Genomic DNA, 24,551 nt, shown 5'->3' with positions numbered 1-24,551 from the left:
TAGCCGTCCTAAACATGCTGCTGTTTAGTCTCCTTCCAACAATGAACACACACACACATGCACACACACACACACGCATGCACATATGCACACACACACACACAATTGTATGTTATTTCACAGGCTTTTTTATTTCACAGGCTCAATATAAAAATATTATCAAACATATTATTCTGAGAATCTTCAGTATACATTATTAAAGAGTGATGGGAGAATGTCTGTGACTTTAAGTGCCAGATTGGTGTTTTTCTGTGCGATCAGTGTGTTCTTCAGATATGTTTTACTGCAGTGTGTGTGTGTGTGTGTGTGTGTCAGAGTATCTAGACTATCTCTCTCTCTCTCTCTCTCTCTCTCTCTCTCTCTCTCTGTCTCTCTCTCTCTCTCTCTCTCTCTCTCTCTCTCTCTCTCCTTACCCCCTCTCCCTCTCTCCCTCTGTCCCCCTGCCTCTTCCTCTCCATTTCTCTCTATCTCCCTCTCTCTTACCCCCCTCTCTCTCTCTCTCCCTCTCTCCCTCTGTCCCCCTGCCTCTTCCTCTCCGTCTCTCTCTCTATCTCTGTACTCCTGCATACTGTTGCTTTACCTCTGGGTGCAGTTCACCTTTATTGAGAATGCCAGACATGTAAAGAATGTGACCAATCAAACACGGAGCCTTAGGAAGCTGCCCACCCCCTATTCCCCCACCCCACCTGCTCTCTCTCTCTCTTTCTCTCTCTCTCTTTCTCTCTCTCTCTCTCTGTCTCTCTGTCTCTCTCTGTCTCTCTCTTTCTCTCTCTCTCTCTCTCTATCTCTCTGAATTTGCCAGAAGTTAGTGATGGGCAAATTAAGCTTTGGTGAACCACTAAACCACAGCAGTGTGAAGCTAGCAACACTAATGAAAAAATTCAATATGGCTGCCACATGTAGATTTTTTCAACATAAAAGTCCTTACCCAAACCAGTATATGTAACAAAAAATATTGGTTTGCTAAGGACTCTTATGTTGAAAAACGCATGTGTGGCGGCCATCTTTTTGCTTTTCAGCTACTGTCGCTAGGTTCACACTGCTGTGGTTCAGTGGTTCACCAAAGCTTCATTTGCCCATCACTACCAGAAGTAAGAGCAGAGGTCTAGATATCAAGGTCTTTTGTGCCCCCAGCATGTTGATCTGACATGACTTCACTCGTTCACCTTTGTGGAGAGTGGATTTCCAAATGCTATGGTGGCATATACCATAACATAAAACTCTTAGTGACTAGAGGTTTCCACTGCCAGTACTCATGGTTATAGTAGGAACTGCATGTAGTCCTTGCCATTGGTGGCATTTTCAACATGCAAAGGTTGTAGATCAGTTACAGGCCTTATCTCCGGGTTAGGTGGGGGTCATTTGCATGGTTGTCGTAAGTGTGTTTGTAAGTGCAGGATTCCTTTGATGTGTCTTTTGTTCTCCCCACAGAGGCACTATCAGGTGGCCTGATGGACGCGTCTACATCGGCATGTTCAAGCACGGCCAGGAGGACGGGTCAGTACAGGGTTCTGCCGCACAGGTTTAACACCTTAGGTATGAGCTACACCAGGCGCGTAGCTAAAGCGTTCCGTTCGCGACGCGTAAAATCCATTTTAGATTAATGGTCTATTTTTTTCGAACGTACGTCCCGCTGTCACGTCTGGTGTAGCTACTTCCATTGATTATAATGGAAGCTAATTGTTGCAGCAGACGCAGCGCGAACGGAACGCTTCAGTTACGCGCCTGGTGTAGCTCAGCCCTTAAAGCCAAACTACTCATTTCTCCTTACAGGTTACTCCTCTTTCTGTAAACATAGCCATTTTACCTCACAGGTTTTTTCAAAATAGCCTTTTTACCTCATGTGTTCAATCCCTTTATTATCTTTATCTTGTATTATGAGATAGACAGTCATTTTATATGACATTATTTCATTCTTCTGCTCCAATTAAGTTAAATAAATTGGTTGTTTTTTTTTCCCCCCAAATGTTATGGAACTCTACAGATTATAGTATGATAAATGATCTTATGGTCGTTGATCAGCTGATGTGTCATTGCTCCTGTGTCTCTGTGTCGCCTGCAGGTTTGGAGACTTTGTCATCCCCATTAAGAACTCCCATAAGACAGACCACTACCAGGGTCACTGCAAGGAGGGGAAGATGCACGGCTTTGGGACCTACTGGTAAGGGGGGTGTGTGTGTGTGGGCGTGCGCGCGTGTGTGAGAACCGCTGACAAGTCTTTACGGTGCAAATATTGAACACGTCAACATTTCTTTCAGTAAGTATACTTCCAATGAGACTACTTGCATGACATTTTAACCAGACAATAGAATTAATTTAGGTAATCCACACATATACAAAAATCCAAACATTAATGTCCATTAGTAGAGTTATAAGTAAAAAAGTGGAATGGCAGTACACAAAGGCAAGGAACAAGCTGGAATCTATAAGGTTTTTCATTACCAAGGTGTCACACAAGAAACATTTCATGATGGGTAAAATCAAAAGAGCTCTCCCAAGACCTTTGCAACCTTATTGTTGCAAAACATATCAATGGAACTGGTTACAGATGCATTTCAAAACTTCAGAACCATCCAGAAAGCAGTATTGGAGCCATTATCTACAAGTGGAAGGAACATCACTGCATCACCAACCGGCCATGCACAGGATCTCCTTGCACGATTTCTGACCAGGAAGTCAGAAGGATAGACGGAAGAGTAGCCCAAGAGCCAAGGACCACTCAGAGAAAGCTCCAGAAAAACTGGAGGTACAATTTTTACAGAGAAAATCATAGGTAATGCACACCTCCGTCATGGCCTCTGTGCACCCTCACCCCGCATGACTCTATTACTGAAGAAAAACATGTCGAAGCTCGTTGAAAGTTTGAATGTGTTCTGGTATGGCGAGAGCAAAATGTAACTTTTTGGATGTCATACTACACACCATATTTGGAGGTACATGTATATCACCCTGAAAATATAATGCCAACAGTGAGGTTTGGAGGTGGAGGCATCATGGTGTGGGGCTGTTTTTCATCTCATGGTACTGGCAGACTTTATACAGTTGAAGGAATGATGAATGGAGTCATTTTGTTCTGGGATAATCTTGGTTAGACCTTCCAGCAGGACAATGATCCAAAGCATTCAGCAAAGGAAACTCTCAATTGGTTTCAGAGAAAGGAAATCAAGGCCCTGACTTAAATCCAATTGAACAGTTTTGGAAGTTAACTAAAGATCAGGATTCACAAGAGGGACCCCTGGAATCTTCAATATTAAAAGACTAAAAGAATGGGCCAAAATCATACCTGAATACTGTGACTGATTAGTTTTGTCTTAGAGGAAATGCCTTAAGGCTGTCATTACAAATAAAGGCTTTTCCACAAAGTATTTAAGAAATGTCAGTAGGCGTGTTCAATACTTTTTTCCTGTGTCATTCCACTTTATTACACATACCGGTAACTCTACTTATGGACTTTAATGTTTGTATTTTTTATATGGGTGGATTATCTGAGTTAATACTAATGTCTGGTGAAAATGTTATGCAAATTACTGTAGCTTATTGGAAGTCTACTTACTGAAAGAAATGTTGAAGTTTTCAATACTTATTTCCCCCATCTCAGGTTGGGTGTAAAAAGTTCTTAACCTTAAAATAATAGCAGTTTGATAATACACAGACTTCTATTAGGTGGAATAGCGTCTCTGTCAATAAGGATGTGTGCCTGGAATAGGCCCTACCTATTATTGTGCTATGTTGTGGTACTGTAGCTAGTGTGATGGGTTCACGTTATTCAATGAGTGTGTGTGTGTGTGTGTGTGCGCGCATGTTTGAGTGTGTGTGTGTGTGTGTGTGTGTGTGCGCGTGTTTGAGTGTGTGTATGTGCGTGTGTGTGTGTGTGTGTGCATGTGTGTGTGTTTTCCCCGTAGGTATGCGTCTGGCGAGGTGTATGAGGGCTCGTTCTGGGAGGGCCAGAGGCACGGCCACGGCATGCTGAGCAGCGGCAAGATGGCCTCCTCCAACTCCAGCGTCTTCGTCGGACACTGGGTCCACGACCGCAAGGCCGGATACGGCGTGTTCGACGACATCACCCGGTATGGGCCTCAAAATGACATGGAGATGGATATATACACATTACCTAGTGTGTTACGCTGAATATCAGCAAATTATAACATCATCTCCAGCAGTACATATTGCACAACCAATATTCTACAGTACAGCTGTGTGCCTATAGTGATGGTTAGTGTGAAGAATGACATTATTGTACCCACTAGATATGGGATACTACACATGGATCTCAATACAAATGTCAAGTTTTTGCCTGAAATTGCACTGTGCCTATTTACAAGGGCATGTTGGACCTCTATAGAAAGATGAGAACCTGTACTTTTCTTAAGAAACAGTCAAAATAACTGTGTGATGTACTCACAGAGTTACAGAGGCTAGAATATAGTTTTTTCTTTCTGCCGGATAACAAGCATCTCTGAACTGACCACATTTCAGCCCTCTAGGTCACTTGATATCCCTTAGAAACACAACTGAGCCCTAGCACCAGGTCTTGTGAAGCTGTGTGCAAAAGTAGATCAATATAGAATGAAAATATGAGTGCTTTAGACCATTATCTGCCAAGGTATGCTCATGCGTTTTGTAAAATGCCTATGAAAACTCCCCATAGGACTTTTGGTTATCCAAAATGCATACTGAAAATCAAATGCTTACTGCACATGAACCCCTTTGTGTAGAAGCATAGTCCTGGTCTCAAATGAAAGGTAACACTTTGAGGTTTCTTGTGGACTATTTAGATTGTATGTCAGGTGTTCTGATATAGACTGACTACACAAAATATTGAATAATTACAAAATAGTCTTTTTTTTTTTTTACTTTGTTGGTTGACTGTCCCGCCGGCGGGTCACTGTGCACTATGTGGTTTTACAGTTTTTCTCAGTCGCTTTGGTGCTTTTCTCACATCACTATTAACATTTGCACAGCAGTTAGTGCATTTCTCAAAACAATTAGTGCAAACTGCAAAACCTGGATAACCTGCAAAAGCATGTCACTTGCTCAAAATGGAAAGTCCATTCAAGTAAGTATTTATGTCAATGAAACTGCCAGTGTCATCAAAATGAGAAGTATTGACACCATTGTTTATGAACAAGATAGTCAAATGGCTTTGTAATGTTTTTATTAAGACAGTTTATGCTCTCAGGGCCCCAGATAAGGTCATTGACATTTTGAAAATGCTCCAGCGTTATCACACTACTTGTACATGGACAAAACTACGGTAAAGTTACAAATTGATTAGGGGAGTAAGTGAGTATCAGACCCAAATTTCGACATTTCTGCTAACGAAGCGTTATTTATCAATCGTTCAATCCTTGAGTGTAAATCGCTCAATCTTAGTGTAAACCTTTCTCTGCCCTTCTCCGCCCATAAACGCAATTTCTGAGCGTCCCACAACTGAATGGCAGCCTACAAAAGCGCAGTTGACAAACTGATGACAACATTAAAAAGAATCAAACGTTTAGCGATCATGAAATAATACCATACATGATAAGATGTCAACAAGCAGGAGATAATGAAGATCAGTAGTTCTACTCAAACTACTTGTGCACGTAGGCTATGGGAGATTGGTCAAATCTAGCAAGTAGGAAAGTTTAAGTGAATGGCGTGAAAGTGAAAGTAAGACATCGAAAGGCCAACGAAAGTTGAGGTTGCTTTTGGTAGTACAAATACTTTCACCACAAAAACTGGTGTTCTAAATAGCGATTCTGTTGTCTTTGAAATGTTCTCTTATTGACGCATTGAACTGCAATTTGGATTAACACCTGCTTTTACAAGGCAGAAGTATTTAGGCGCAGAATAGGCGTGCTTTCAGGAGCAGTCTTTGTACATACCGCAGAATACATAACTAGGCTCTTTACTCTTCCCCTCCCATCTTTTTTACGCTAAACTCCCACTTTCCCCTGGATCCTCCCATGAATGCATATGCATGACATGACAATCGCAATCTGCCACTTTCAGCTCCCGCGACAGGCAGTTTGCGCTTTTACATCATTGCGGCCTGTTTGTACATACCTCGCAATGATTTTACACGCATTGATTCGCAAACAAATTGAAATGGGGTAAAAAAAATACATCTGGCCCTCAGTGTTTTCCCATAATCAGGTGACACTACCTGAAAACAGCACTATACAGTCCTTGTACAGCCATTTGAAAACTACAGTAAAGTTACAAATTGCTGGCCCAAGACAGTGAATATGTACGTTTCACAGTTTTACTGTATATGCTCTTTGTAATTCTACAGCATTGTGACAGAATTTGATAACTAGTTCACCAATTTTGTATGTAATGACTCATGAGCAATGAAATGAAGACTATTAGTTATATTGGGAATGGCCATTCAGCATCCATAAGTATAGTTCATTTTGACTGACATGACAAAGCAACTGATACATGTTCAAAAGCATTTGCAATTTGTTCAGAGGAAGGAGAAATTGCTACTATGATGTGCACAAATGACTAAATGTTGTGGAGGTTGAACTAATAGTTATGAGAATTTTCATTTTGATCTGAGAAAAGCACCAAAGCGACTGAGAAAAACTGTAAGTATAAGTTAAGTGACCTGCAGATTAAGTTGATGATGACCACTGAATATTCCTGATAGTTTTCTTAAAAGATTTTAAGAAATTAACTTTTCACCTGAATTGTTGGCTTTTATGTTTGTTTGTGGTTTACTGTGTGTGTGTGTGATTATTGTTGTTGAAGAGGTGAGAAGTATATGGGTCTGTGGATGGACGATCAGAAGCAAGGGCATGGCGTTGTGGTCACCCAGTATGGCCTCTACTATGAGGGACAATTCAGCTCTAACAAAATGATGGTGAGTTGCAGCCACACACACCCGCACACACACACACACACACACACACACACACACACACACACACACAGCACATATGCAGCCACATATTTATGCATACATTCTCTCTCTCACACACAAACAAACACACACACACACAGCACATATGCCGCCACATATGCATGCATACATTCTCACACACACACACACACACACACACACACACACACACACACACACACACACACACACACACACACACACACTGTGCCCCATCAGATGTGCTGTCTGTCCCTGTGTGCTGTAGGGCCTGGGTCTGCTGCTGGCTGATGACGACACAACCTATGAAGGAGACTTCTCAGAAGACTGGACCCTCAATGGGAAGGTACAGAAAGGAACATCCCATTATATTATTCTAGCACACATATATATTCATATACATGTGTGCGTGTCTGTGTTACCTAATTGTGTGTGTGTGTGTGTGTGTGTGTGTATGGGAGACCATTCATGCATATCCCTTGTCATTGCTTGCATGGAGGGGGCGCTCTTGTGCTGGAGTGTATATGCATTCTTACTGTGTGGTTTGAATAATATAACTCTGTTGTCTTCCACCGCGCCTGTAGGGGGTGCTGTCTCTCCCCAATGGTGATAAAATGGAGGGAGTGTTTGTGGGCCAGTGGAGCTCTGGACTGAAGATCACAGGCACCTACCAGAAGCCCAACCCTTATGGGCCAGACAGAGACAGGGAGAGGATCAGGCCATAGTGAGTACTGCACTGTGTAATCCACCAATCAATCTGATCAATCTGATCAATCAATCAGTCAGTCAATCAGATCAGTCAGTCAGTCAATCAAAGTATAAAAACATCAGTCAGTTAGTTTATCAGACAGTCAAACGCCATTAAACAATTGTCTTGTGTATGTGTGTCTTTCAATGTGTGTGTGCGTGTGTGTTCGTATGTGTGTGTATGTGTGTGTTTGTCTGTATTTTGTGTGCGTGTGTATGTGTGTGTATTATTAAATGCGGCGTGTCGTGTCGCGTCTCACGTCGCGTGTGTGTGCGTGCGTGTGTGTGTCTGTATTTGTGTGCATGTGTGTGCGTGCGTGTGTGTGTCTGTATTTGTGTGCATGTGTGTGCGCGGCGTGCGTGTCGCATATGTGCCGGGTGCGTGTGGAGTGCGGTAATGCGCGTGTGCGTGCGCGTGTGCGCGGTGTGCGTGTCGCGTGTGTGTGCGCATGTGTCGGTTGTGGCAGTGCGTGTATGGGTGTGCGTGTGTGCGTGTGCAGTGTCTTGGTAAGTAATGCGTGTCGGTGTGTGTGTGTGTGTGTAGTAAGCTGGGTGGTATGGCGGTGTCTGCGGATCAGAAGTGGGCAGCTGTGTTTGAGGAGTGCTGGAGGCGACTGGGCTGTGACTCGCCCGGACGTGGAGACACCGGCAGAGCCTGGGACAGCATCGCCATCAGCCTTACACAGAGACAGCACAGAGACAGGTACACACACACACACACACACACACACACTAACACCGGCAGAGCCTGGGACAGCATCGCCATCAGCCTTACACAGAGAGACAGAGACAGGGGACGACATCACAGCCTTGGGACAGCATCGCCATCAGCCTTACACAGAGACAGCACAGAGACAGGTACACACACACACACACACACACACACACTAACACCGGCAGAGCCTGGGACAGCATCGCCATCAGCCTTACACAGAGACAGCACAGAGACAGGTACACACACACACACACACACACACACACACACACACACACACACTAACACCGGCAGAGCCTGGGACAGCATCGCCATCAGCCTTACACAGAGACAGCACAGACACAGGTACACACACACACACACACACACACATACACATACACACATACACACACACTAACACCGGCAGAGCCTGGGACAGCATCGCCATCAGCTTCACACAGAGTGAGCATGGCATAATGTGTGAACTCCAGCTAAACAGCCACGTCTTGACACTTATTTTGCACAGCCCGCCACAAGCTCTTTGTCTGCAACACAACAAGAGGCCATCACGCCAAAATGAATTTTGTTTATTTGTAATGACATGCAGGGTGCAATTTGTGAAAAAAAAACAGCGGGGGGGATTTTGAATACGTTTGTAAATCCCCCTGAACAAACAATTCATAGTAATTTCATGGCTAACAATAGCCTATATTATTTTTGCCACCTTTGTAACATTTACCTTAAGTTTATGACTGTTGTGTATGACTTTAAACAGCGAGTGTGCTCTTTTGGTATGATAATCAGCTCCTCTAATGTTTAGGGTACGACAAGCAAATTTACCTTGTTCTTGCCCATCTGAAATGACTCCTCTACCTTTGCTGCCTCCATCCTTTCTGTTTTGTTGTGTAAAAAAGTGTGTATATGATGGCATTAAAGTCTTGAATTAGTGAATTGTCTACCATTTTTTCATTTTGTAATCTCTGCGTACATGTATTCTCTCCTGCAGATTTGCATTCCGTAGCCAAGCGTGGAAAATTGCAAAAGTTGAAAAAATAGATGTGTTTATTGTACAGAAAATAAATAGCCTATACTGTCAGTTAATTGGCTACAGTGTTGTGAAGAGTTTGGGGAGAGTGAAGTTATGATAGGGCAACTTGGAGTTTTATGAAAATAATTTACGTGGCCATGACCATGAAGCCTCTATTTCTTGCAGCTGTTAAAACACCCGCTAGATAGTTTAAATAGCCACCAACATCCGTTTTTGCAGTACAGATTATTTCCGACAAGAGTCGCGACCATAAATTGCTTGCACTAAACCCTTGATCAGCACTCAACATTTTGTTTATTGTTCATTTTTAACCGTTATGCGCAGAGAGCGTGAGGGTGCGGTCGAGAGATAAAGAGTGCGTGCGAGTGAGCAAGCGAGCGAGAGTGAGGTCTGCGGCCTTGGCCATTTGTTGATTTACTTGTTTTTGTGTAGCTAATACGTTGTCAAATATGTTTAAACTTAAATAAATATATCTGTTAATATAACTGTTATTGACGTAATGCACGTCATTGACAAAATGTGCAACCGATTAGTTTGAATAGTTCGAATATATGTTTATTTGAACGTCATTTTTGAGCAATTTTGACAGCCCTAGTAGGCTATGAGATAGATATGCTCACACACACTCTCTCTCTGTCTCTCACACACACACACACACACACACACACACACACACACACACACATGCAATATGTTATTACAAACTTTTGTTTAATAGTGTGATCATGGAGTGTGGTCTACAGCATGATGGCTTTTATTATGTCATTCCCAGGGTCCTGGGTCAGTTTTATAGTTTGAACTGTGTGATAAAAGCAGATGTTTCCATGTGGGCCAGTGTGAGGCCGTGTCTTTGTGTCTGTGTGTTTTGTGTGTTCATGCATCCTTGAGTTTGCGATTTTGGTGTGTGTGAAATTTTCCGTGTGTGTGTGTGTGTTACAGTCCTGAGCTGCTGACACGCTCTCAGCATATGACCCTGGAATGTCTGGAGGTCATTCCCCAGCTCAATAGCCAGTTCACATGAGAGACTACAACAATGTCGGCCTACCTCATCAAGGTACACACACACACACACACACACACACAGTCTCAGTGACATGCACTTACACATGCACATTTTCACACACACACAAAAACACACACTCCAGTGTGAGGCTATACTCACTCTTCCAGTTATGTAAATGAGCTCCGTGGCGAAGCACTGCCTCACCTATGTTGGCCTGTGTTTACCTGTAACCCTTGACCCTTGACCCCTCAGGCGTGTGACACGCCACTGCACCCTCTGGGCTGGCTGCTGGAGACTCTGGTGACGGTGTACCGGATGACCTACGTAGGCGTGGGATCAAACAGACGCCTGCTCCAACAAGCCGTTCTGGAGATACAGTCCTACATCGTCCGCATCTACCAGCTGGTGAGGTGAGAAACCACAGGCACACACACACACAAACACACACACACAAATACACACACACACACACACACACACACACACACGCATATACACAAACACACACACATACATCCTTTTGATCCCATCACCCTGGTATTCCCAGTTCTGATCCCCATCTTTGTGCTCTCTTCCGTGTGGTTCTTAACGCTAGGCTGTCCATGTGCATTTGAATAGCCTGTGTTTTTCATATCAAAAGGGAGTTCTAATAAGTGAGAGTTGCTCTGATAAGTGCTGGCTTGACTGAGGCCTTCTTGTTCCCTTCAATCTATGGAGACTCTCTCTCTCTCTCTCACACACACACACACACACACACACACACACACACACACATGCAATATGTTATTACAAACTTTTGTTTAATAGTGTGATCATGGAGTGTGGTCTACAGCATGATGGCTTTTATTATGTCATTCCCAGGGTCCTGGGTCAGTTTTATAGTTTGAACTGTGTGATAAAAGCAGATGTTTCCATGTGGGCCAGTGTGAGGCCGTGTCTTTGTGTCTGTGTGTTTTGTGTGTTCATGCATCCTTGAGTTTGCGATTTTGGTGTGTGTGAAATTTTCCGTGTGTGTGTGTGTGTTACAGTCCTGAGCTGCTGACACGCTCTCAGCATATGACCCTGGAATGTCTGGAGGTCATTCCCCAGCTCAATGGCCAGTTCACCGCAGAGACCTACAACAATGTCCGACGCTACCTCATCAAGGTACACACACACACACACACACACACACACAGTCTCAGTGACATGCACTTACACATGCACATTTTCACACACACACAAAAACACACACTCCAGTGTGAGGCTATACTCACTCTTCCAGTTATGTAAATGAGCTCCGTGGCGAAGCACTGCCTCACCTATGTTGGCCTGTGTTTACCTGTAACCCTTGACCCTTGACCCCTCAGGCGTGTGACACGCCACTGCACCCTCTGGGCTGGCTGCTGGAGACTCTGGTGACGGTGTACCGGATGACCTACGTAGGCGTGGGATCAAACAGACGCCTGCTCCAACAAGCCGTTCTGGAGATACAGTCCTACATCGTCCGCATCTACCAGCTGGTGAGGTGAGAAACCACAGAGCGTACACACACACAAACACACACACACAAATACACACACACACACACACACACACACACACACACACACACACACGCATATACACAAACACACACACATACATCCTTTTGATCCCATCACCCTGGTATTCCCAGTTCTGATCCCCATCTTTGTGCTCTCTTCCGTGTGGTTCTTAACGCTAGGCTGTCCATGTGCATTTGAATAGCCTGTGTTTTTCATATCAAAAGGGAGTTCTAATAAGTGAGAGTTGCTCTGATAAGTGCTGGCTTGACTGAGGCCTTCTTGTTCCCTTCAATCTATGGAGACTCTCTCTCTCTCTCTCACACACACACACACACACACACACACACACACACACACACACACACACACACACACACACACCACACAATAACACAGGTTTGTAAAGCACCATATCATATGAATTTTATCAGTAGACTTGAACTTAAGTTCACTTGAAGGTATACAAAGAGGGTGTTTGCAGACTTGCAGACATGACTGTTACTGTAGTGTTGTTTAAGATGAGGGCTGTCAGCACACTGCTGGTGCTGCTGTTCTCCATGTGTGGAGCTCAGACTCAGACAGAGAGCACTGGGCCTGCTGCTGCGGTCACTACCACACTGGACGTCTCTGCTGAGCTCAGGGAACTCAGAGACATGGTGGTGGAGCAGAGAGTGCTGCTGACTGTCACCCAGAATGAGCTGCAGAACACCAAAGCTGAAATGGAGGCTGAGATAGAGAATCTGAAGATGCAGAATGCAGCTCAAGAGGCAGAGCTGGCCCTGCTGAAGACCAGACTGGCTGCTAGTGAAACTGAAGTGGTGGATCTGAGGAAGGGAACTGCTGCACAGACAGCTGATCTGAGGTCAGTTACTGAGAGACTGGCAGCCACTGAGACTGACATGGAACATGTGAAGAAAGACACTGCAGCACAACACACAGACCTGACCACTATGAAGACTGAAGTGATGAACCTCATCAAGGAGCATATACTGCAGATGGCAAATGCAGCACAAGAGACCAGACTGTCTGCATGTAACACTGAAGTGGAGAGCCCAAAGAAGGTGGCATTCTCAGCAGGACTGACTAACTCAGGACACATAGAGGCTGGGAATACTGAGCTGAACTTGGTCTTCACTAGAATCATCCCCAATGTTGGCCTACAGCAGCACAACAGGCTTCTTCACAGCTCCAGTCAGGGGAGTCTACTACTTCAGACTCACAGTCGCAGATAACGTTTCTTCTGTCATATTGGGTGTCAAGATGGTTAAGAATGAAGAGCAGGTCATGTATTTATCTGAGTCTGAAACCAATAGTTACTACAGGTATCTGTCCAGTGGTGTGACTCTGCAGCTGGTGGTGGGAGATGTCATCAGCATGTGAGTCCCCCCACCTTGCTGGCTCTATCACAGCTTTGATAATCACAACACCTTCAGTGACTTCCTGGTCTTTGCTCTCTGAACAGAACACACGACTCAACAACTTCCGCTGCATGAATATAAACAAATAAACCACATTTAAACTGTAACTCTTCTGTGTCATCATTGGAAATACTGAGCAGTGATTCATTTGCTTTTGTGTAATTGTAATGAATGTCATAAATGATAGAGAGGCATGTTATCTCTAAAGAAGCAAAATAAAGTTAGATGGATGCTTGTCACACACACACACACACACACACACACACACACACACACACACACACACACACACACACACACAGTACACACACATAGGATACTGAAACAATTATAAACACAAACACAAACTATAGTAGACATAATGTATATCATATAGTAAAGGTTTTTAGCTGTGTGTGTGTGTGTGTTCTAGGTTCCTCTTCCCCAGTCTCCCTGACGATGGCACTTTTATTCCGGAAGTTTCTGCGGCGGAGACCCTCTGTAGTTCCACAGACTCAGGCCTGCACTCAGAGATTCCTGAGCAGGGGTAAGGCTCACCTGACCCAGAAGGAGAGTAGGCGGGGGACAGGAAGTCACTTCAGAATCTCAAAAAATAGATATATTGATTTTCAAAAGACTTTTAGAAAGTCCTAGTATTTGTGTTTGTATTTAGCTGTGTGTGTGTGTGTGCGTGTGTGTGTGCATGCGTGCACATGTGTGTTTATCTGTGTGTGTGTGTGTGTGTGTGTGTGTGTGTGTGTGTGTGTGTGTGTTTGTGTGTGTGCGTGTGTTTGTGTGTGTGCGTCTGTGTGTGCATGCGTGCACATGTGTGTTTATCTGTGTGTGTGTGTGTGAGTGTTTATCTGTGTGTGTGTGTGTGTTTATCTGTGTGTGTGTGTGTGTGTGTGTGTGTGTGTGCGTGCGGCAGGTTTGTGGTGAGCTGCTGTTCTCTGCTGTTGCCTGTGCTGCTGCCGCGTCTGTACCCGCCCCTGTTCACGCTCTACTCTCTGGAGCGCGAGAGGGAGGACGAGCTCTACTGGGACTGCGTCTCCCGCCTCAACAAGCAGCCCGACAGGGCTCTCATGGGCTTCCTAGGGGTCCACCAGTGAGTGATCTCTCTCTCTCACACACACACACACACACAAACATATCCAGCTCTGGCAAAAATTAAAAAAACACTGCACAATTGTTCAATGTCATCCTATTGCTGAGTGACGGTTGATGGTCAAACTATTTAAAATTAATTGACCTCTGCAAATTTGAATATGAACATCAGCTCAGTCGAATGTCACTCAGCAACCGTAGGATGAGATCAGAAAAATGTGCAGTGGTCTCTTAATTTTTCCTAGAGCTGTATGCACACACACACACAGCATCCCGTACACACATGCATACTCACTCACTTACTCACTCACTCACTCACTCACTCACTCACTAACACACACACACACATACACACACCTCCACATGCATATATGTGTGGATGTTCTTCATCATACGGGATGCTGTGTGTGTGTGTGCATACAGCTCTAGGTTCTTCATCATACGGGATGCTGTGTGTGTGTGTGCATACAGCTCTAGGAAAAATTAAGAGACCACTGCACATTTTTCTGATCTCATCCTACGGTTGCTGAGTGACATTCGACTGAGCTGATGTTCATATTCAAATTTGCAGAGGTCAACTAAACTTCTCAGATCATGTTGCCTCAGTCGCCCGGTCATGCCGTTTTGCACTCTACAACATACGGAAAATCAGGACTTACTTGACTCAAGATGCTACCCAACTTCTGGTTCAGGCAATAGTCATCTCACGACTCGACTACTGCAATGCCCTCCTGACAGGTCTCCCAGCCTGCGCAGTGAAACCACTTCAGATGATCCAGAACGCCAGCGGCGCCTGGTCTACAACCAACCCAAAAGGGCACATGTTACCCGCTGCTCATCCAGCTACACTGGCTACCTATGGCGGCCCATTAAATTCAAGTCTCTAACGCTTGCCTACAAAGTAGTCTCCCGCTCTGCTCCCACCTACTTGAATGCCCTCATACAGACTTACACTACCTCCAGACCGGGCTGTGCTCCTCTGGATCAATCGACGTCTAGCTCTCTACCACCCGATGCAGCTCAAGCCAATCCAAACTTTTTCTCATCTGTTGTTCCTGGTTGGTGGAACACACTTCCAGTTCCTACAAGGGCAGGGACATCCTTTTCCACTTTCAAAAACTCCTGAAGACCCAGCTCTTTAGAGAACATCTACTCTCATAGCAACACTTACAACAAGTCTTACTGATCCTAGCACTCACCAGCCGTTTAAACTGACAAGTAACTGTTAAAAACAGCACTCACCGGACGCCTTACTTATTCTTACTGTACTGTAATGTTTTTTAAACTGTCCTAAAATTGTGAGAATTGTTCTAAAACTTACTGTTTACCATGTTGTTAGTTAAACTTTGGTTAAAAAAGTGTCAGCCAAATGTAATGTAATGTAATGTAATGTAAAATGTAAATGTTCTTGCTCATTTTGCTGTTTATTCATTTCTTCATCAGGAAGTTCTGGGCCAGTCGCCGCCATCTCTGTTTTGGGTGATCCTGAAAAAGGTAAGCTTTAATTCCTCAGTTCTAGTTCTAAACCATCTCTGTTTTAGGGGATCCTGAGGAGGTGAACTTTACTCCTTCAATTGTAGTTCTAGACTAACTTGCTCAGAAGGAGGAATTCCATGAGCACATCACTGGTGCAAAAAAAAACAAGTCTTCACAGAAAGTGTTACTCTCTAGATTCCAAGTTTGCCGATCTGGCTGCACATAGTCCTCAGCGCATCATCCTATACTCTCTCTCTCTCTCTCTCTCTCTCTCTCTCTCTCTCTCTCTCTCTCTCTCTCTCTCTCTCTCTCTCTCTCTCTCTCGTTTTCTGACATCTGTAACCTCTCCCCTGCTCTTCCCATCTGATCTGGCTCTTTAACTGGCTGTGAACATCCTGCCTCACATCTCATTCCAATCTGCTCAGACTTTATCGCCCCCCTCTCTCTCTCTCTCTCTCTCTCTCTCTCTCTCTCTCTCTCTCTCTCTCTCTCTCTCTCTCTCTCTTTTTCCCCAGATAGCATGTGCCTGGCCCCAGTCCCATCTAATGTATTTGGAGCGTTCTTCCCCCTCTGGAGAGGGTTGGGATTGAGTCTTAGTCCATGACCCTAAGCTGTGTTTCCAGCGATGGTGTCAGTCCATGGTAAACACTGGGTTGGCCTTTTCCCAGGGGACTCAGAGGGGCTGGCACTGGCCAGAGGACTTAGACCAGCCGTAAGCGTTGCATTTCTCCAGGAGGACTTAGACCAGCCGTAAGCGTTGCATTTCTCCAGGAGGACTTAGACCAACCGTGGCGTTACTGCATTTCTCAGGAGGACCAGCCGTTTGACCAGCCAGCCCGTGGCGTTGCATTTCTCCAGGAGGACTTAGACCAGCCGTAAGCGTTGCATTTCTCCAGGAGGACTTAGACCAGCCGTAAGCGTTGCATTTCTCCAGGAGGACTTGCCGTAAGCGTTGCATTTCTCCAGGAGGACCAGCCGTAAGCGTTGCATTTCTCCAGGAAGGCCGGCACAGCCACTGTACACTCTTTTTTCTTTTTTGGGCTTCCTTGCCTTGATTCATATAGGACAGTGATGAGTGACAGGAAGCAAGTGGGGTGAGATGGAGAGGGCGATGGAGATGGAGAGGTACAGAAAAAGGAAGATGGAAAGAAGAAGGAGATGGAGGTGATTGAAGAGGAGATGGAGATGGAAGAAGATGTGTGTCGTGTGTGTGTGCATGTGTCTATGTCTGCGTGTCATTAATGTGTGTGTGTGTGTGTGTGTGTGTGTGTGTGTGTGTGTGTGTGTGTGAAAGAGACAGAGAAAGTGAGGGTATACATACAATTTTTCATGTTACATGTTACTGTTTCCCTTAATGCTGTCAATGTTCTAATTGTTAATCTGTTTTACAGTAATTGTGCTTTGGCAACACTACTTACAGTCATGCTAATAAAGCAACCTTGAATTGAATTGAATTGAGAGAGATGGAGAGACAGATGGAGAGAGGGCGATGGAGAGAGAGACAGATGGAGAGAGGGAGATGGAGAGAGGGAGATGGAGAGACAGATGGAGAGAGACAGATGGAGAGAGACAGATGGAGAGACAGATGGAGAGAGGGAGATGGAGATGGAGAGAGGGAGATGGAGAGAGAGATGGAGAGAGGGAGATGGAGAGACAGATGGAAAGACAGATGGAGAGACAGATGGAGAGACAGATGGAGAGAGGGAGACAGATGGAGAGAGGGAGATGGAGAGACAGATGGAGAGAGGGCGATGGAGAGAGGGCGATGGAGAGAGACAGATGGAGAGACAGATGGAGATGGAGATGGACATGGATGGAGAGGGCGATGGGACAGATGGAGACAGATGGAGAGAGGGAGATGGAGAGACAGATGGAGAGACAGATGGAGAGAGGGAGATGGAGAGAAGGCTGATGGAGAGGCCGATGGAAGAGGCGATGGAGAACAGATGGAGATGGAGAGAGAGAGGATGGAGAGAGACAGATGGAGAGAGGGAGATGGAGAGAGGGAGATGGAGAGGGAGATGGAGAGACAGATGGAGAGGGAGATGGAGAGAGGACGGGTGGAGGGAGAGACAGATGGAGAGAGGGAGATGGAGAGAGGGAGATGGAGAGACAGATGGAGAGAGGGAGATGGAGAGAGGGAGATGGAGAGACAGATGGAGAGAGAGAGGGAGATGGAGAGAGACAGATGGAGAGAGGGAGATGGAGAGGGGAGATGGAGAGACAGATGGAGAGAGGGAGATGGAGAGAGGATGGAGAGAGAGACAGATGGAGAGATGGAGAGACGAGATGGAGAGGGAGATGAGAGAGTGAGAGGGAGATGGAGGAGACGGAGAGAGGAGATGGAGAGGGGGAGATGGAGATGGAGATGGAGGAGACAATGGATAGACAGATGGAGAGAGGGGAGATGGAGAGGGCAGATGGAGAGATGGCATTTTAGATATGGAGATGGATATATGGAGATGATATGATGGAGAGTAATGGAGACAGATGGGAGAGATGGAGAGGGTCATGGACAGACAGATGGAGAGAGATGGAGGGGAGACGGAGAGATGGGGATGGATGGGGAATGGCCTGGTTTGGATTCGGACCGGGGAGTCCCACGCCATCTGACCCAAGCTGGCCTGTGTGTGTGTGTGTGTGTGTGTGTGTGTGTGTGTGTGTGTGCACATGATGTGGTAGGTCCTGACCAGCACTAAAGACGCCTGTTACGCCACAGCTGTGGAGACCCTTCAGCAGATAAGGTAGGTGTCTGATAGTTCCTCTCTCTGTATGTCTGCTTCTCTCTCTCTCCCTCGGCCTTTCTCTCTCTCTCTCTCTCTCTCTCTCTCTCTGGTTTCCTTTTTTGACTGTCAATAAAGGAACCTTAAAAGTAAAAGTCTCTCTCTCTCTCTCTCTCCCTATCCCTGTCTTCGTCTGTCCACCTGTTTATATCTCTGTGTTGTTTCCACGTGTTCAGGTGAGCTGGTTAGCTGCTACTGTATACTGTATAAACGTGCTGTAGTCATATGTGCTGTTGAGCTGTTCTTGTGTGTGATGCTGGGCTAGCTACCACATGAAGCCCCAGTGAGCTGTTCTTGTGTGTGATGCTGGGCTAGCTACCACATGAAGCCCAGTGAGCTGTTCTTGTGTGTGATGCTGGGCTAGCTACCACATGAAGCCCCAGTGAGCTGTTCTTGTGTGTGATGCTGGGCTAGCTACCACATGAAGCCCCAGTGAGCTGTTCTTGTGTGTGATGCTGGGCTGGCTAGCTGATGGGTAAGATCAGTACCACTGAGTGAGCTGTTCTGTCTGTGATATTGATGGGTAAGATCAGTACCACTGAGTAAGCTGTTCTGTGTGTGATATTGATGGGTAAGATCAGTACCACTGAGTAAGCTGTTCTGTGTGTGATATTGATGGGTAAGATCAGTACCACTGAGTGAGCTGTCTTGTTGCTCTTGTGTGTGCGGCAGCACCACCTTCACCCCTGCGGACAAGCTGCTGGTGATCCGGCACACGTTTGAGGAGATGACCCAGGAGGCCCTGACTCTGCTGGACGAGGACTTCAGGTGGTCCATGGACGACCTCTTCCCACTCTACCTCTATGTGGTGTTGCGAGCCCGGTAAGGGTGTGTGTGTGTGTGTGTGTGTGTGTGTGTGTGTCCGTCCTTGTTCCTCAACATGGTACTGTGCCTGCTATGGGTGTGCGCGTGTGTGTGTGTGTGTGTGTGTGTGTGTGTGTGTGTGTGTGTGTGTGTGTGTGTGTGTGTGTGTGTGTGTGTGTGTGTGTGTGTGTCCGTCCTTGTTCCTCAACATGGTACTGTGCCTGCTAAGGGTGTGTGTGTGTGTGTGTGTGTGTGTGTGTGTGTGCGCACGTGTGTGTGTGTGTGTGTGTGTGCGCACGTGTGTGTGTGTGTGTGTGTGTTTTGTGTGTGTGTCCTTGTTGTTCCTCCACATGGTACTACTGTATGTGGTGTGTGTGTGTGTCACCTCCTTAATGTGATGCTTTGAAGCCCTGTGTGTGTACAGGTGCAGATTCATTTATTTTCAAAGGGTTGACATTTCTGTATTATTATAACATTTTTATTCTAATATTTTGAATCTATGTAATGAATCTAGAATATATGAACGATTCACTTTTTGAAATAAATTGCGGGAAAGAATGACATATGTGCCTGTATGTAGGTGTGTGTTCTATACTCACACCTCTTCACAAAGAGAGTTTGTGTGTGTGTGTGTGTGTGTGTGTGTGTGTGTGTGTGTGTGTGTCTCCACCTACAGCATCAGGAACCTGGGTTCAGAGGTGAGCCTGATAGAGGACCTGATGGACCCTCATCTCCAGCACGGAGAAGACGGACTCATGTTCACCACCCTCAAGGTGCGTCACCCTTTCCCTCACTTCCTACCCATCTGGACAAATCTCCGCTCATGACTGAAGAACGTAAGCGCTAAAGTTTGCTTTTATCCCACAAGCTCAGGACCTGTTATCAAATGTAGTTGTTTACTCCAAAGAAGGTACAAGGAAAGTCCTTTTAGGCTATTCTCTAAATGCACTTTAGACTTTGGGGAGTATCATCTCGGTAACGCACTTTTATCGGGCAGCTATTTTTCTATGCAAGTGAATGGGGAGGCTTACAGGAAGGGGCGGGATATGTGTGTAGACAACTTTACGAACTAAACCCATGCATTTCTATGCAGGATTATTTGAGTGCTGTGTCTCCTGATTAGAAAGTCTCTGATGCAAGTCTTTGCCATTTAGTACTGATTCCATTAGCATTTCACCTATTCCCTGTATGTTATCGTATAAAGCCCGCCCCATGCCGGATAAGCGGTTGTGATTGGTGACTGGGTTGTCGTTGTGCAATGAGAAAAAACAGACAGATCTGCAAAGCAAATTCAAATGTGATTGCAGATCCGTTTGGGTTCACCTAGGGGTCGATGGTGTTTTAAGCCCCCAACGTCGTCTTCCAGGCAGCGCTGCCACCGTCGACTTAAAAGCCCCTAATCCTAAACCTAACCCTAATCCTAACCTTAACCCATGCCTAACCTTAGTGCCTACCAGGCAGCGTTGCCTTGATGACAACGTTGGGGGCTTAAAACACTAAGAAACTCACCTAGGTTAGGCCTAAGCATCTTTTCAGTGCTATTTATAATTTCTCATTTGTTTTAGTTTCTGACATTCAAGCTCACGTCTCCCTGTTTCTGTTGCTCAGGCTTGCTACATCCAGATCCAGCGAGAGAAGACCACATAAGACAACAAGTCAAGATGGCCGCCATGGACTCAGATCTGACCCTGTGCGCCTGGTCAGATCCATTTCTGAGCAATCTGCTCACAGAGTGTTTACCCTGACCAAGACTGGTTGGTGCTGTAGTGGACTGTGTATAGCTATAGAACAGCTAGCTCAAACCGCTAGCAGATAAAGGGTTGAGATAGTCAGCACTTAGAACCCTTTACTGAGACTCTTCAAAGACTCTTTTACCGAGCTAACAGCTAACTCTTTAAAGACACCTGCTAGTCATTGTAAGTGTGAGAGTGAAAGAGAGAGAGAGAGTGTGAGAGAGAAAGAGAGATTAAAGGTGGTTGCATTAGTTAACCAAGATGTGAAACCACCTTGAACTCTTAGTATTTCACAGTTTCAATACACTCCAGGCCTCTAGAGACAAGAGTGTCATCACTGTAGGCTACTCATTAGCTATTAGCTTTGATCCACCATGATGGTGTTACTGTAACTGAATCAGCCAATTAATTCAGCTACTGCCTTTGAATAGACTGACCGTAATGTAAATTAAGGAGAATATATGTCATTCATTATCTACTGTATGTGCAGTATGTATAGCCTCAGGGTTCTTTGCATTAATGCAGAGAGGTATGGCAGGGAGTACAGTTAGCTAGTGTAACTGTTAGCGTTAGCCAGATAGCGTCTGTGTGGGGGATGAACCTATAGAGGTCCACAATAAGGCCTTATCCAAGTTTTTTTACATACCATAACATTGTGTGACCAAAACACTGCTTAATTACTGCCACCATTCTACATGCACTCTGTTTTATTTGCAGCCTTTTATTCAAGTCTTCAATCAAATTATTGCTTAATGAAGGCTTGAATGGTTCAAATGTTGCAAATGAAAAAGATAACACACAGATATGAAATCTTTTCTCCTTTACTTTCAAGCACCATGTTTTTTTTTTGTAAGTATATTGTTTGCCTTTATATCAATAGGACAGTGGAGAGAGACAGGAAGTGAAATAGAGATGGGTTAGGATCAGGACATGTCCTCTGGCCAGAATAGCACATGGCTCTCCATGGGCACTGACACCCACATGTGGCATGGTGCTGCCGACCTGGCTCTCCATGAGCACTGACACCCACATGTGGCATGGTGCTGCCGACCTGGCTCTCCATGAGCACTGACACCCACATGTGGCATGGTGCTGCCACTTGCACCCCAGCACCTCCACCAGCACCATGTGTGCCCCAGTTTGGCTTGGGTTGGATGGATGGACACACCTATTTAAAGTTTTTTCTACTTTGCAAGTCAGATGTGGAGTGCAATGGCATGTTCTAGGTCCTGCTGTTGTTAGCAGTTTGGTTAGGGTTATGGGGTCACTTTTCATTATACACTTTTCAGTTTTTTGTGTATTTTCACCCGGTCATGGGATTATGAGATGACATTACATAAATATCACTGACATACAAGTGGTTCTTCATAGAGAATGATGCAGAGAGAGGGAGGGAGAGGCTTAGTAACTTTTGGCAGTTTGTACTTACCATAACCAAACTGCGTTCAAAGCCTACATTACTCCATTTGGGTACATTGTATCCAAGACTAGGCTTCTAGAACTCATTTCACATCAATCCAGCATTCATACAAGACCTATAGATGAACAAAGCTATGGAGTCTGGAAAATGTCACCGTAGAAGGACATTATTGTGTGGTCTGTCTCATTAAAGAGGTCTCTCCGCATTGTGGACGGGGATGCAGATTACCCTCTGTATTACATAAGACCTGCTGAAGCACTGGTTTGCCAAAAGGGATCCAATTTTTAGGGTTTAAAGGGATGTATTTTCTACTGTTAGAAAAAAAAGAAAACACTGGAAATATCTAATGATTGTCAGAAAAAAAACTTATTTTTGTGAAATGAAAACCATTGCAAAAAAAGAAATAGTTTTTATTTTTTAAATCCTATTTAGGGAATGTATCCTGCTGGGATTTGTTGTTGTGTAAAGCTGTGGGTGATTTCGGCTGCTTTTAAATTATTGTTTTATTGGGCTTTCTCCTGGGATTAGAATGTGATTGAATTAAAATGGCCAATACTTTGATGAGAGGCGATAATGGAGAAAAGCTGTCATTATAATTCACAACAGAATTAACCACCCAAGGTCACGACACCTTCTCGTCCTTGTACCCACCGTCCACACACATAGATGCAGAAAGAGTAGAGGCACTGTTTATAGATTGAGAATATAGAGCGCTATGCTCTCAGATCTTTGGTCACAACTTTCTGCATAGCAGGATACTTGCATTCGATTGCCTTAATTGATCTAATACTGATGGAGTGCTTGTCTATGGGAAAAGAAACATTAATATAAATGTGCCTTGGTTCATCTACTGTACTTCCCTCATGTATTTGATAAGGAATATATACAGTTGAGTGCAAATGTTTGCATTCATTTCAAAGTAAGGGGGTATGAGCTTCTGCACTCATGTTGGTGGGAAATGTCCAATGTGCCAATGAAACTGTATCATGTGGAGCTACTCTCCAGCTGATTCTCACAGGCCATCATTTAATTGCTGGGCAACAGTCAAGGAGCAAAGCAATGTTTAAGGTTGGCCTTGCACAACATAAAGCAAATGATCAAGGTCGGCCATAAAACAAATGTAATAACTTGGTCAAATCATTTTTTTGTTTAACTGTGCAACATTATTTACTGATTGAGTGCGATGAGATTGATCCTATGTGCAAACATGAGTTCCTTGTCGCATTACTCCCACGTCACATGATGGATTGAGTTCATGCACAATAGACTTTGTCCGTTGCTCTTTGCTTTGGTCATTGCCCGTTAATGAAAGGGATATTACTGAACAGCTATAAGATAAGGGCTGACACTTGGAGCCCTAATTTAGGTGTCGGGCAAGTCTAAAGTCTATAACTAATGCTAATTTAACAGTTATACAAAATCTATTTTGCAAATGTAACACCATGAGCCTGACCCCAAGCACAAGCTGTGGTGTGTCAGCTAAAAGCTGTCACACGTCACAAGTCACATGATGCCTTTCGTTCACATGTTACTCATAGACTGACTTTGCACTTTGCCTGGCATTTAAATTAGGGCATTTGCACAGATGCGGCCCAGATTAAGCCCAGACCTTGTCAAAGACATTATTCTTTCTATTATCAGCCTTTCTCTTTGGTCATGAGTGTGTGGATTAATGCTTGAGAATGTCTTGTACATTTCATGTTTGTGCCGCCCCCGAGACACACTGAAACATGGGTCTAATAAAGCAGCCAAGAGCGTGAGCCTGCCTTCCCCAGGCTCAGAGCTATGCCCTGGGTGCTGTCTACCTTCGGCCCTATATGCACTGTTACAGATTCCTGTTCACTTTTTCCAGTCTTAACTGCACAGAGGAAGATGATTGTGTTTTAGATTATACATTAAATCTTATTTTAAACCAAAATATTGAACTTTTTTTTCTGTGTGTGTG

The 24,551-nt window shown here is 44.8% G+C and overlaps 2 protein-coding genes across 3 annotated transcripts in view; both read left to right on the top strand.

Moving 5' to 3' along the window:
• Positions 1-19,373, top strand: part of LOC125292332 (alsin-like) — a 51,251-nt gene extending 31,878 nt beyond the window's left edge. The window contains exons 21-34 of one of the 2 annotated variants that reach the window (XM_048239554.1): positions 1,432-1,497; positions 2,063-2,161; positions 3,903-4,067; positions 6,739-6,850; positions 7,137-7,214; positions 7,453-7,592; positions 8,160-8,318; positions 11,392-11,509; positions 11,713-11,870; positions 13,720-13,833; positions 14,215-14,391; positions 15,834-15,881; positions 18,547-18,610; positions 19,322-19,373. In XM_048239554.1, the coding sequence (XP_048095511.1) occupies positions 1,432-1,497; positions 2,063-2,161; positions 3,903-4,067; positions 6,739-6,850; positions 7,137-7,214; positions 7,453-7,592; positions 8,160-8,318; positions 11,392-11,509; positions 11,713-11,870; positions 13,720-13,833; positions 14,215-14,391; positions 15,834-15,873 (1,426 nt within the window). In that variant the 3' untranslated portion in view covers positions 15,874-15,881; positions 18,547-18,610; positions 19,322-19,373. Of the gene's footprint in view, positions 1-1,431; positions 1,498-2,062; positions 2,162-3,902; positions 4,068-6,738; positions 6,851-7,136; positions 7,215-7,452; positions 7,593-8,159; positions 8,319-10,299; positions 10,378-11,391; positions 11,510-11,712; positions 11,871-13,719; positions 13,834-14,214; positions 14,392-15,833; positions 15,882-18,546; positions 18,611-19,321 lie in introns of those variants that run through there. The other variant, XM_048239555.1, reaches the window with a different exon arrangement.
• LOC125292356 (alsin-like) lies at positions 18,686-24,524 on the top strand. Its single transcript, XM_048239589.1, has 3 exons — positions 18,686-19,471; positions 20,130-20,226; positions 21,062-24,524. Exons 1-3 carry the CDS (start codon positions 19,377-19,379, stop codon positions 21,098-21,100), a joined length of 231 nt encoding a protein of 76 aa, XP_048095546.1. The 5' UTR covers positions 18,686-19,376; the 3' UTR covers positions 21,101-24,524.
• The last annotated feature ends 27 nt before the right edge of the window (positions 24,525-24,551 follow it).

The sequence above is a fragment of the Alosa alosa genome, chromosome 3, assembly GCF_017589495.1.
Source record: "Alosa alosa isolate M-15738 ecotype Scorff River chromosome 3, AALO_Geno_1.1, whole genome shotgun sequence".
Taxonomy (NCBI): domain Eukaryota; kingdom Metazoa; phylum Chordata; class Actinopteri; order Clupeiformes; family Clupeidae; genus Alosa; species Alosa alosa.
Note: the sequence above shows the minus strand (reverse complement) of the source record. Positions and strands in the feature narration are given on the sequence as shown.